This window comes from Lithobates pipiens, unplaced genomic scaffold (genome assembly GCF_037356315.1).
Source record: "Lithobates pipiens isolate NorthernLeopardFrog02 unplaced genomic scaffold, aLitPip1_a1.2 Scaffold_27, whole genome shotgun sequence".
NCBI classification, from domain to species: Eukaryota; Metazoa; Chordata; class Amphibia; order Anura; family Ranidae; genus Lithobates; species Lithobates pipiens.
Genome location: NW_027507788.1, coordinates 21,411,753 through 21,426,155, shown reverse-complemented (window position 1 = coordinate 21,426,155; position 14,403 = coordinate 21,411,753). Strand labels below are relative to the sequence as shown.

General features: G+C 46.1%; 1 protein-coding gene across 1 annotated transcript in view; it reads right to left on the bottom strand.

Annotated features, from left to right (window-relative positions):
• LOC143933383 (sialic acid-binding Ig-like lectin 14) overlaps positions 1-14,403 on the bottom strand; it is a 41,390-nt gene that overhangs the window by 12,500 nt on the left and 14,487 nt on the right. Inside the window, exon 4 of the mRNA XM_077456250.1 lies at positions 13,180-13,536. Within this exon, the coding sequence (XP_077312376.1) occupies positions 13,180-13,536 (357 nt within the window). The remainder of the gene's footprint in view (positions 1-13,179; positions 13,537-14,403) is intronic.

Below are 14,403 nucleotides of genomic sequence, written 5' to 3'. Positions count from 1 at the left end.
TCCCACTGTGGACATGAGCTTCCCCATTTTTCTTTGTATACACAGAACTGAAGAAGATCTATAATACTGTATATTTGCCTTCTCTTTATCCCCAGGCACGCACTCTAGATTATTTTGTAAAGGGCCTACATGCTCAGACCTGACCTTTTTACTGTTAATATATTTGAAGAATGTTTTTCTTGATCATACATCACGGGACACAGAGCCTTCATTACATAGTGGGTTAGATAGGTACCTTCGGTGATTGGACACTGGCTAATCCCAATTTAAGGAGAATTCCTCCCCTATATAACCCCTCCCATATGGGAGGTACCTCCGATTTTTCGCCAGTGTCTAAGGAGGCTGGTCACGTAAAACATGTGGTATGAAGAAAGCTCTATGCAGGTCCCTGCATGGGGGTCTAAGGGCTATACTAACCGGATCCATATCTCGGGCCAATATTTTGACTCCCTAGATGATATGGTACCCAAGCCTCATCATGCGAAGGAACAAGGTTTTGCCTGTAAGTCCTCTCCTTTGGAAGACTGGACTTCCTGTCCAGGCCAATTTTCAGCTTTCAGCACTGTCACACTTTGAATGGCAATTGCGCAGTCATGCAACACTGTACCCATATGACATTTTTAGAATTTGCTTGGGAAAGTTCAGCTTCTGGGAAGTCTGTCCAGGGTCCCAGGCACCTTCATTCCGGGACAACAGTGTCCTGGAATTGCCCCCTGGGCCGATCTGATGCCCCCTAAAAATTCTGCTGCATCACCACTGTCACTCACTGCCCTGTACTCATGGCCAAGACCTGCTGCCTGGCTCCCTGCCTAAACTGGATGCTAGCCACAGCCCACCTGGCATCTAGCAGGCAGTGACATCATGATGAGGAGGAGAGTGAGGCCCCAGCATTCAGAGCGGCACCAGAGGAGGATTTAACTTCCTCCTCCTTGCGTCTAGTAGTTAGCTCCACCCATCTCCTCCATGTATGTTCTCCAGCAGCATGGATGCAGATCATGAAAAATCCTGACTGCTGAGAGATCAGTCAGGAATCTGCAAATATGCTGGCAGAAGAGAGGACACTGACAGAGGACATGACATGACATCCTTGGAGGGTTGGGAGGAGGACACATCCTTGGATATCAGGGCAGGGTTCATGCTGGATGTGACCCCCAAAAATGAAGGACTACAGGTCCCAGAATGAACCCCTGATATCTGTAGCACTTACCCCAGAAGGAGCATCTGAATTTTTCTGAGCTTACCAATTGCCTCCACCAGCTTGTAACTCGTTGTCCTTGTCTAGGGGTTCCCAGGGTTGATGACCCACTAACTGTAGAGACCGACACTTGGATTCCTTTTTAGATTTTTTATTTTGCATAAAACAGTTGAACAAACTCAGTCTTTAATTTGGGAATAGAGGGTATCAGGATAAAGTTTAGCTCAGGTGCTTGGAACTGCTGACTTCAATAAAAGTCTCTCTCTGTACATAATCCAGGGAATAGCCATTCGCAACTGGATTCTTTAAATGTTGGATAAATCCTTGACCTTGGATCTAGCAGCAACAAATAATTCTAGCCTTGCAAAGTCTCTCAAACAGACTTGGTTGAAAACTTAGTTGTCACCGGAAGGATAGAGGTAGGAAATTTTCTTACTGTACCAGAATCTTGCAGCCAGTCCGGCGATACCGTAAGAAATGTGGATTCAAGCAATGTCCATGGCAGCTCAGCTTCCAGGCTCTTACCGAGCAGCCAGCTTCGTGCGTGGTCCTCTTACTGAAGAGTCCTCCCCTGGTTGCATGTAGAGTCGCTGGGCCTCTCCAAACCCGAGAACACCTTAGAATCCTCCTTCCGGTTACTGCGCCTCGAACTAGCCAGTTCCGAGGCTCGGAAACGGATGGATCCGCACCCCTGGCCATGAGGGCCTCTAGGGGCTGGTCAGGACGACCAGAACCACGGAGTTAGCAACAACTTCTAGACCGGAACCCAGAACCACGTGACTTCAGAACCTTAAGTACCCTCTGCCGGAATACACAGCGGAACAAACGCACCCACTGATTGGCTCAGAGAAAGAGATTGGTACCCAATGCGTCCAACCAGACTGTGTTCTAATGCCTCTCACAGGTGCAAACCGCACCTATGACCAGACAGAAACTTAATACAGCCCAGCCAAACTGATGCCAACGCATAATTTAGAACAATTAACCCCAAAACTCAACTACAGTTTAGGGAAAAACTAAATTTACAGACATAGCGCCTACTCATCAGGAGTACCGGTGCTACATATCTAAGCATGTGACACCCCCAATTAGTGAAGAACTACAGGGGTAACTAAAATCTATGGGGTCACACCCTTAATTCTCAGGGATTAATGCTGGAACTTGTAGTCCTTACAGTTTTTGGGGGGTCACATCCTTAGATATCAGAAGTTCAATCTGGGGCTTGTAGTTCTTCTCTTTTGGGGGATGTAATCTCCCCAAAAATGTGGGAGGGGCGTTCACTTTCCGGTGGTGGCCAGCTACGGATATTAAGTGGCACTCTGCATCTGGTGGCAGGTGATGGTGGCAAGTGGCAGGCTGCATCTGGCGGCAGGCAACGGTGGCATGTGACACACTTCATCTGGCGGCAGGTAACGGTGGCATGTGACACACTGCATCTGGTGGCAGGTGGTGGTGGCAAGTGACATGCTGCATCTGGCGGTAGGCAATGGTGGCAAGTGACACTCTGCATCTGGCAGCAGGCAATGGTGGCAAGTGACACGCTGCATCTGGTGACAGGCAATGGTGGAAAGTGACATGCTGCATCTGGCGGCAGGCAATGGTGGCAAGTGACACACTGCATCTGGCGGCAGGCAACTGTGGCAAGTAACAATCTCAGGGTTCCCACTGATTCTGCATTATGTTGTGTTGAACTATTTCATTATATATTATAATGTAGTACAACAACAGACATTTGCCTGACAAATCACCCCCCCCCCCCGTCACCAAATTCCCCATCAACCCATAGACTACATTCCTCCAAACCCCCCCTTGTTTTGGGAAGGGGGGTGTCCCTGAATGGCAGTTTAGAAATGTGGTTACCCTATGCGGGACATTTTCACGTTTGCTGTACATGGCTCATCCCAGAACCCTGCACCATGTACATAGCTCATCCCAGAACCCTGCACTCTGTACGCAACTCATCCCAGAACCCTGCACTCTGTACGCAGCTCATCCCAGAACCCTGCACTCTGTACGCAGCTCATCCCAGAACCCTGCACCCTGTATATAGCTCATCCCAGAATCCTGCACCCTGTATTTAGCTCATCCCAGAACCCTGCACCCTGTATATAGCTTATCCGAGAACCCTGCAGTCTGTATTCAGCTTATCCCAGAACCCTGCACTCTGTACACATAGCTCCCAACTGTCCCTGATTTCGAGAGACTGTCCCTGATTTGGAGCAATGTCCCTCTGTCCCTCTTTCCTCCTCATATGTCCCTCCCTTTGATCTGATCTATATAGATGTATATAAAATAGGGTGACCAGACATCCCCATTTTCCGGGGACAGTCCCCGGATTCAGGACACGGTTCCATGAGCATGTCTGGCCCGGACTCTGTTCCCGGATTGGAGGGGGTGTGCGCCCGTGGGCCGCGGGATCTCACTGGGGCTAGCCCCTAGTAGTTCTCTTTCCGAATGTATACAGAGGAGAGGGGAGGAGCCTCTGACCCGGGCAGCTATTGGCAACAGTGTACAAGCAGAGCGACTCACTTGTATACTGAAGAGTGATGCCGTTAAATGCCTGGGTCAGAGACCCCTCCCCTCTCTCTGGGAAGAGAATATACCATTTCTGGATCCATGTAGCAGAGCAGTGTCAGTCAGGAGTCAGCAGGGAGGAGGAGGAGGAGGGGTAAGCTGGGCAACCGAGGTAAACAGACTGGGCACAGGGCATATTCTTTAAGCACTTAAGCCCTGGACCAATTTGCAGCCAAAGGACCAAGCCCCTTTTTGCGATTCGGCACTTCATCGCTTTAACTGACAATTGCACGGTCCTGTGACGTGGCTCCCAAACAAAATTGGCGTTTTTTTACCCCACAAATAGAGCTTTCTTTTGGTGGTATTTCATCACCTCTGTGGTTTTTATTTTTTGCACTATAAACAAAAATAGAGCGACAATTTTTAAAAAAATGCAATATTTTTTACTTTTTGCTATAATAAATATCCCCCAAAAAATATATAAAAAAAAATTTTTTTTTCCCTCAGTTTAGGCCGATACGTATTCTTCTACATATTTTTGGTAAATTAAAAATCGCAATTAGCGACTATTGATTGGTTTGCGCAAAAGTTATAGCGTTTACAAAATAGGGGATAGTTTTATAGAATTTTTATTATTATTATTTTTTACTAGTAATGGCGGCGATCAGCGATTTTTATTGTGACTGCGACATTATGGCGGACACATCGGTCATTTTTTACACATTTTTGGGACCATTGTCATTTATACAGCAATCAGTGCTATTTAAAGAGGAAGTAAACCCCACCAAAAAAATGCTATTTTTAAAATATTTCTATGTTTATTAACATATCCAAGCAAAAGATATATTAATAACTCCAAAACGAGCGCTGGAAGTACCTTTTTTTGTAGTTTTATTTTTTGTATCTTCCGGGTATCGTCTGCGCCATTCTTTGTGCTGTTTTCAGAAGCCGATACGGACGTAATTTCCGCCCTTAGTTCGTATCCCTGCCGAAATCTCGCGCATGCGCTGTAGCATCGTAACCAAGCCTCGTTCTCAATTGCCGTTACTACAGCAACAGAGCATTGTTCAGTCACAAGGGGGAATATCAGAAAGACCAGAATAATTACTGCATCGCGAGACTTCTCCTCTGTGCCATTCAGAGGAGAATCTCACGCACAGTAAATTCAAGGCAAGCAGGAAAGAAACAAATGGCATTATATACATGCCGCCTTTGAAAGTGCATACTGCGCAATCGCGCATGACGTCACGAACATTAAAAAGACGATTTATATCATAATTACACAAGTATGTGCACTTTCACAGGCAGCGATCAGCTGCCTGTGTTATGTAGTATCTGATAAGCTTAACTTGTATCTGAGGGTTTACAAACACTTTAAATGCCTGTGTAAATGACACTGGCAGTGAAGGAGTTAACCACTAGGGGACAGTGTAGGTGTTATGTATGACGTTATGTGTTTATTTTTATTGTAGGGGGCGTGGCCTGACATGTGACGTCACTGATTGTCCTTTTCTGACGTCACTGATTGTCCTTATTGTTTATTTACATAGACCTCTCCTCGTTCTTCAGCTCTGTGACCCGATCGCGGCACACCATTGGCGGTCGGGTCCGCTGGTCCCGTGGCCACGGTCACAGAGCTCAGGACTGGGTCGGGAGTGCGCCCAACCGTGCCATTCTGCCGACATATATGTGCAGGAGGTGGTCCTTAGGTGGTTAAAGTGTCCAGGGCATGGCATGGGCAGAAGGGAGTGGGCTTAATCTTTATTGAGAAGGGCGCACTGAGAATTTCAACATTATCCTCCTCACTGAACGGGCAGACTGTCATCCTTCCTCGGTCTCAAGGCACAATATATTCCCCAACTCCTCTGTTCCAGCAGCCCAATCTCTTCCTTATCTCTCCTACTTCTTGCAACTATTAATCACTCCCCTCCTCACTAAGCTCTACTCTGTTGTCAGCTTGCTCTCCTCCCTGTGAGTCACTCTTACTTTGTCCGGTTCATTTCACCTCCACCCTCCCTGTATGTACTCCTCTCTCTGTCTTCCCTGCAAAACCCTAACCATGTAGTTAGCACCAATCCTCCTGTTTTATCTCTTTATTTTCTGTCTTCTCCATAAATCTGCAGTACACACATTCTGCAGCCTCCTGTCTCAGCTCTGGGCATTCCACAACCCATCTGTATGATACCCTTTCCATCCCAGTTTACTTCTATCTCTACTAACTGTCCTGTCACCATCATCTAGCACATTCTCTCTCACATTCTGTCCGTTGCCCCCCTCTTGTAAAACTGCTCCCCTCCTGTCTTGCTGCTCCCCTCCTGTCTCGCTGCCCCCTTCTGTCTTGTTGCCTCCCTCCTGTCTCTCTGCTCCCCATCTGTCCCGCTGCTCCCCTCCTGTCCCGCTGCAACCCTCCCGTCTCGTTGCAACCCTCCCGTCTCACTGCAACCCTCCCGTCTCGCTGCAACCCTCCCGTCCCGCTTCAACCCTCTTGTCCCGCTGCCCCCCTCCTGTCTCGCTGCCCCCCTCCTGTCCCGCTGAAACCCTCCTGTCCAGCTACCCCCCTCCTGTGACACTGCTCCACTTTTGTAATGCTGACAACCTCCAGTTTTACTGCCCCCCTCTTGTAACACTGTCCCCCTTCCTGTCGCTCTTCCCACCACCTGTGATGCACTGTCATCCTGCCCCCCCCCCCAGTTGGTCCAGAGACCAATGAGCCGCAGTTGACTGGCAGGGCAGCCCCACCCCACATTTGTCTTGTGTTTTCACCCTAGCAGTGGATAGTCTGCTCAGGGTGTCAGTGGTGAAGCCTGTATGAGAAGTCCAGAAATGGGGGAGGATCCACCTGCATGAGGAATCCAGGGATCCGGTGAGTCCAATGATGTAGAGGATCTGTCTGTCTGCACACATTACAATCTGCATAGGGTCACATGACTATCACTCGCACTGTGAGGCCGCGTACACACGCGCGGACTGTTCGCCCAACTTTGTCCGTCCAACAGTTTCGGCAAACAGTCCGCTCAAACTTAGCATGGACGGACATGGCCACACACGACGGACGAACAGTTTGCTGAAACCGTGCGCGATGACGTGAACGGCACGTACGACGGGACGAAAAATACGACGTCCTATACACTGCATTATAGCTTTCGGCGTGGAAATCCTTTCTGAGCATGCGCGAGACTTAGTTGGCCGAACAAGCCTACACACGAGCGAACAGTCCGCTGAAACCTTGTTTCAGCGGACAGTTTTTCGGAATTTCCGTAAGACCTTGTTCGTCCAACTGTCCGCTGAAACTGTCCGCTGAAGCCCCACACACGAGCGGACTGTCCGCCCAAACACTGTTCAGCGGACAAGGTTGGGCGAACAGTCCGCCCGTGTGTACGCGGCCTTACACTCACATATACATTCACTCATACACATGCACACATATTCTCACAAACGCGTACACATGCATAAACACACATGCCCATACATGCCCATACATACATACATAGGATGTCCCAATCATGCCTTAGAGCGCCAGGATTGGGACACTCCTCTCCTGCACATACTACCCACTGCCATACATGGCACACTCCTCTCCTGCACATACTACCCAACTCTATGCACTCCTCTCCTGCATATACTACCCACTGTCATACACTCCACACCCCTCTCCTGTACATACTACCCACTGCCATATACTCTACACCCCTCTCCTGTACATACTACTCACTGCCGTACACTCCGCTCTATACAGTCACAATTTAACATTACCAAATTCTGCATTGTTGGGTACAGGTGAGTTTGCATTGCTGGGCACAGATGAGGCTGCATAGATTGGCACTTGCAAGGTTGCATAGATTGGCACAGCTGAGCCCTGCATTCTATTCTCCTGTATATACTACCCACCACCGTACACTCCGCTCTATACAGTCACAATTTAACATTACCAAATTCTGCATTGTTGGGTACAGGTGAGTCTGCATTGCTGGGCACAGATGAGGCTGCATAGATTGGCACTTGCAAGGTTGCATAGATGGGCACAGCTGAGCCCTGCATTCTATTCTCCTGTATATACTACCCACCACCGTACACTCTGCTCTATACAGTCACAATTTAACATTACCACATTCTGCATTGCTGGGCACTGGTGAGGCTGCATTGCTGGGCACTGGCGAGGCTTGCTATGCTATGCACTGGCGAGGCTTTCTATGCTGGGCACTGGTGAGGCTGCATTGCTGGGCACTGGGGAGGCTGCTTTGCTGGGCACTGGCCAGGCTGCATTGCTGGACACTGGTGAGGCTTACTATGCTGCGCACTGGTGAGACTGCATGGCTAAGCACTGGTGAGGCTGCATTGCTGGGCACTGGTGAGGCTGCATTGATTGGCACTGGTGAGGCCGCAGAGATTGGCACTGGTGAGGCTGCATAGATGGGCACAGCTGAGCCCCACATTCTTTATGTAGTGCACTCCTGAACTCTGCACTCTGTTTTTTTCTCTGTCTTATGACTTCCAAATTTTATGAAGATATCTCAAAAAATTCTAAGCAGTATCTTTTTTTAAATCTTTTTTTATGGATGAAATGTGGAAAATAACGTTCATGTCATTTTAGTGGCACTGATGGGCACTGATAGGCAGTACTGATAAGCAGCACTGATGGGCAATAATAGGTGGTATTGATGGGCACTGCTAGGCAGCACTAATGGACACTGATGGGCACTGATAGGCAGCACTGATGTGCACTGATAGGTGGCACTAAGGAGGAGGCACTGATTGGCAGCATTGATGGGCATTGATGGGCAACACTGATGGACACTGATAGGCACTGTTGGGGCTGCACTGATCATCAGGACACTTATGATCAGTGCCCTGATTAGCAGTGTAGATGTCCTTTCACACTATCTGGTTACCAGTGTTCTATCGAATAGTGCGATCCATTGAAAAGTTATAATATATTTATGGCAAGCTTGCAAAACATATTTGGTTTTATGATTAATCATAGTAAATAGTATGTGTGAATGACCTTGATCAAGTGTTCAGTGAAACATATTCTCATCTGAAGCTGAGTTAGTAATACGTTTCTGATGTAACCAGTTTGAGTATGACATATATGGTATCTTGGTACAGAATGTCATGAGAAGACAAAAATAGACATGTGTCTACGTAGCCATAGAAATGATACATTGTGGATTATATCTTGTAAAAATAAGTTTAGAGTAGTCTCAGTCATGTTAATACATATTAGTATATAGTTACTTAATGTAAAGTTGTTAACATGTGTTCATATTATGTAAATGTATGGTTATGACATTATATGAACAGCACATTATGTCACGTATAGAGTGTTACATGTGAGCTTGTCAATCAAGCTCCATATGACTCTCTGAGTATCTACTTACATTGCAGAAGTTAGCAAATATGAATGTGTGCCATACAAGGTACTAAATTTGTGAGGTTATGACGTTCACATGTAGCATAAAAGCTGAGATGTTTCGAGATTGAAGGAGGGCACTCATTGACAGACATTCACACGGGCACTCACACTCAGACACCCACACATGATACTGACATATTCACACAGAGACTGATGACTTGGGACAGCTGAATTCTGCCAGAAGTCTAAGAACGTCATTTCCTGCTTCTTCTTGGAGGACACACACGAGGTCAATATGGACAGAAGGCAGCACCATTGAAACACATGTTTTCATAAGCTTATTTTTCATATATTTTTACCTACACTGAACTGAACTATTATACTTTTTACATTGTATTTATGATGCCAACTGTGTGACAAATAAACGCACACTTTCTTTAAGTCAGTTTGACTATCAATGCTATTGATTTGGAAACGCCTCTGAGATACAGAATATTAGACAATATTATTATTCTTCACATGCCCAGAATGGAAGGGCACTCCAGCTGATTTCCCGATCAGCTGGCATGCCGTCACCATAGCGCATGCACACAGCATAGGAGGGATTTTTTGATGGGAGATAGCATTTGACGGGCACAATTGAAAGCTATGCAAACAGCAGAGGGACACTGTAGTTGTCAGATTGTGCCTCGCCTTGTGCCTGTGTTGCAGGGCGGGTTTGGTGTGTTGAACAGCAGGTTTTGTCTGTGTTTAAGGGTGGGTTGCAACCCAGACAAAACCCACCCTGCAACAGCAAGGCTCGATCTGACAACTACGGTGACCCACTGCTTTTTGCATAGCTTTCAATGGTGGCCATCAAATGGAAGCAAAAATGCCTCCTAAAAATGGAATACGCCATGGTGATGTCACGCCATCTGATCGGGAAATCAGCTGGAGTGCCCTTCCATATTGCGCATGCGTGGGCACTTTTTGACGTAGGGCGTTATTCAATAGAATACCAGTTCTCCTCTCCACACGCTGTGACAGTGTGTGAGGAAAGGACTGCGATTGAACACAGCTAATCACATGGTAAAGGGCCGCTGTAATTGGCCCTTTACTCCAATCTGTGTTCAGCTGTATCCAAAGTAATAATCCATATTCCCATCACCCACATTCCTGGGCAAAGCTTTAGGATACTTGGTCCTGTAGCAACCACCAGCCCGAGACTAGATGAAAGCCACAACAAATATATCTCTATATTTTTAATCAAGTAATTTTTTATTTATTTTTATTTTATTTATGTAGCACTGACCCCCGAAGGAGCTGCTGGTTTTATTGGGCTTACCATTACCTTCTTGACCTCTTCTTCGTCTAGTGGTTCCCGTGGTAGATGTAAAAGTAATTAGTTAAGTTACAAATTACTTCTCCCAAAAGTAATTGTGTTAGTAACTCAGTTACTACATTGGAAATGTAATTAGTTACTCAGCAAAGTAACTGACTTTTTTTATATTCTATAGACGGGAATAGCGAGGGAAGTGAATGTCGCCGCCTCCATCGGCGAGATTGACACCTCGCTAGCCCCGTCAACTGGTATGGATTTAAAGGGGAACCCCTACGCTGAAAAAACAGCATGGGGGTCCCCCCAAAGTCCATACCAAACCCTTATCCAAGCACGCAGCCTGGCCGGTCAGGAAAGGGGGTGGGGACGAGCGAGCACCCCCCCTTATGACATCAGGTCCCGAGGCATGCTGGGACTGTGATGTCACAAGGAGCGGGCCACTGTGTGACATCACCCGGTGACCACGCCCCATTCATATATAAGTGGTCGCGCAGCCCTCTGATGGCATTACAGTGGGAGAGAGGATCGAGTCAACATTGGAAGAACAAAGAAGAGAGAAGAGGGAAGAAGGAAAAAGGACGGAAGAGAGCTCCTCTGCTAGTAAAAGAGCTACAAGAAGATAGCGGAGGAGCCCAGAAGAAGAACCAGAGAGAGTGGGAGAAGATGCTGGAGAGTGGAAGAAGAGGCCGAACAGATAAGCTCATCTCCCTGTTACTCTGATTTCTCCTTCTTTCAGCATTCTCTTTGCACTGCAGCACAAATGATTGGCCCCCTGTGCTGCTTCTTTCTCTTGGATTTCAACTCTGCTGTACAGGGACTGCAAAAGGCTGATAAATCAACTCCAGGTACTTACAGTGGTGTGAAAAAGTGTTTGCCCCCTTCCTCATTTCCTGTTCCTTTGCATGTTTGTCACACTTAAGTGTTTCGGAACATCAAACCAATTTAAACAATAGTCAAGGACAACACAAGTAAACACAAAATGCAATTTGTAAATGAAGGTGTTTATTATTAAAGGTGAAAAAAAATCCAAACCATCATGGCCCTGTGTGAAAAAGTGATTGCCCCCTAAACCTAATAACTGGTTGGGCCACCCTTAGCAGCAACAACTGCAACCAAGCGTTTGCGATAACGTGCAATGAGGCTTTTACAGTGTCCTGGAGGAATTTCGGCCCACTCATCTTTGCAGAATTGTCCTAATTCAGTTACATTAGAGGGTTTTCGAGCATTAACGGCCTTTTTAAGGTCATACCACAACATCTCAATAGGATTCAGGTCAGGACTTTGGCTAGGCCATTCCAAAGTCTTCATTTTGTTTTTCTTCAGCCATTCGGTGGTGGACTTGCTGGTGTGTTTAGGATCATTGTCCTGCTGCAGAACCCAAGTTCGTTTCAGCTTGAGTACACGAACAGATGGTCGGACATTCTCCTTCAGGATCTCTTGGTAGACAGCAGAATTCATAGTTCCTTTTATCACGGCAAGTCTTCCAGGTCCGGAAGCAGCAAAACAGCCCCAGACCATCACACTACCACCACCATATTTTACTGTTGGTATAATGTTCTTTTTATGAAATGCAGTGTTCCTTCTACGCCAGATATACTTGGACACACACCTTCCAATCAGTTCCACTTTTGTCTCATCAGTCCACAGAATGTTGTCCCAAAAGTCTTGGGGATCATCAAGATGTGTTGTGGAGAAATTGAGACGAGCTTTGATGTTCTTTTTGCTCAGCAGTGGTTTTCTCCTTGGAACTCTGCCATGCAGGCCATTTTTGCCCAGTCTTTTCCTGATGGTGGAGGCATGAACGCTGACCTTAACTGAGGCAAGTGAGGCCTGCAGTTCCTTGGACGTTGTTGTGGGGTCTTTTGTGACCTCTTGGATGAGTCGTCGCTGCGCTCTTGGGGTAATTTTGGGCGGCCGGCCACTCCTGGGAAGGTTCATCACTGTTCCATGTTTTCGCCATTTGTGGATAATGGCTCTCACTGTGGTTTGCTGGATTCCCAAAGCTTTGGAAATGGCTTTATAACCCTTTCCAGACTGATAGATCTCAATTACTTTCTTTCTCAATTGTTTCTGAATTTCTTTGGGTCTCGACATGATGTGTAGCTTTTAAGGATCTTCTGGTGGACCTTACTGTGTCAAGCAGCTCCTATTTAAGTGATGCCTTGATTGTGAACAGGTGTGGCAATAATCAGGCCTGGGTGTGGCTAGAGAAATTGAACTCAGGTGTGGACAACCACAGTTATAGTATGTTTTAACAAGGGGGGCAATCACTTTTTCACACATGGCCATGGTGGTTTGGATTTTTTTTCACCTTTAATAATAAACACCTTCATTTACAAATTGCATTTTGTGTTTACTTGTGTTGTCCTTGACTATTGTTTAAATTGGTTTGATGTTCCGAAACACTTAAGTGTGACAAACATGCAAAGGAACAGGAAATGAGGAAGGGGGCAAACACTTTTTCACACCACTGTATACCGCTTGCTTGTATTTAAAAAAATACATTTAATGATACAGAGCTGCATTAATTTATATCCTTTTTTTTTTATCTGCCAAGAGTTCCTGTATTAATTGTTAATGGTGTTTGAATAACTGAACACCCAACGATTTATATGGTAACTCCTCCCATTTACATGATTTAATGTAATTAAACTAAAAGGGAAGGCTTTGCTCCAGGGCTGTGTATATAATATAATATTCCCATGGATATTATTAGAGATCAAGGACTGTTTTTTTTTTTTTTTTGTGTTTGATGGTTGTAGATTGTAAGCTCCTGGGATACATTGTTATTTTCCTTACCTGTTACTTCTACATAAGGCTGCATATCTCGGTAGCCGAATTTTACGTCATCGTCTTCAACTCTGAAACGATAACGACCTTCATCTTCATATAACGGATCTTCTATGAATAGAGAGCAGTCCCCTCTCCATACATCTCCAGCCAGAAAGAATGGCTTATTAGGAGAATGCAAGTCATTCCATTTCGAAGCCACAATTTGGTCATTCGCATTGTACCAAATCCCCTTAGCATTTCTAGTTAATGTTTCTGTCTCAGGCACAGTAAAGCTGCATGGAATGTACACACACAGTCCTCTCTGGACCGTTACACGACGAGGAACATTTACACGATATCCTTGTAACAATTCACTGTCAATACCTGCAGATAAAAAAAAAGTGTAAGTTTTTTCCCCTAGAGAGTTTTCAGGATTTCTTGACATGATAATTTTGCTGCATTTTTCAATTTCCAGCAAGGCCTGTTCCCACCAATACACCGTCAGGAAAAAATTTCAACATTTTATTGATATTTTTTTTCCTTTTGAAAATTGTTCTACATTGGATTTCTATTGCTTGATAGTATGCTGAAATCTAGTAGCAATTTAGAGCCACTATAACCGGGGTGCCCAACCAGTGGCCCACGGAGCCCTCTGATGTGGCCCGCGACCTCCTTCTGTGGGATGGCAGATTGGAAAGCCCAGATCATGGGTTGCAGACCCACCGTCACAGAGCATTTGTGTTGTTAATGAAGCCGGCAAAGCAAGTGGCTGTGGAGCAGAGCTGTATAAGCTGACGCTTCCTGTATAGCGCCATCTCCTGCCACAGGCGGGGTGATACCAAATGCACTCTGCCGGGGACAGCAACAGCAGGCAATACCTGAATGGAAGACTGTTATAATGGTCAGTTTATTGCTAAAATTGCAGTGTATATATGGGCATATCTGCACAGTGGTTACTGGGCTGCTTTCAAACTGATCCGTAGATACAGTGCACCTTCAGGTTACCTGCACTGAGGCATAGACTTCTGTTATTACCTGCAGGTTTGGTGAGCTTTCAGAAAGTGCATCACTCCTGCAGGATATAATAGAAGTCTATGGCAAAGTGTATCTAACCCACAGGAAAGACACAGGTGCACTGTGTCCCCTTTCACACAATCGGTCTGACCCAATCAGACCCTCCATTCACCTCTATGAAATGGCAGATTTAAACAGATTTGTGTCCATTTACACCTGCCTACCTCCAATCTGATT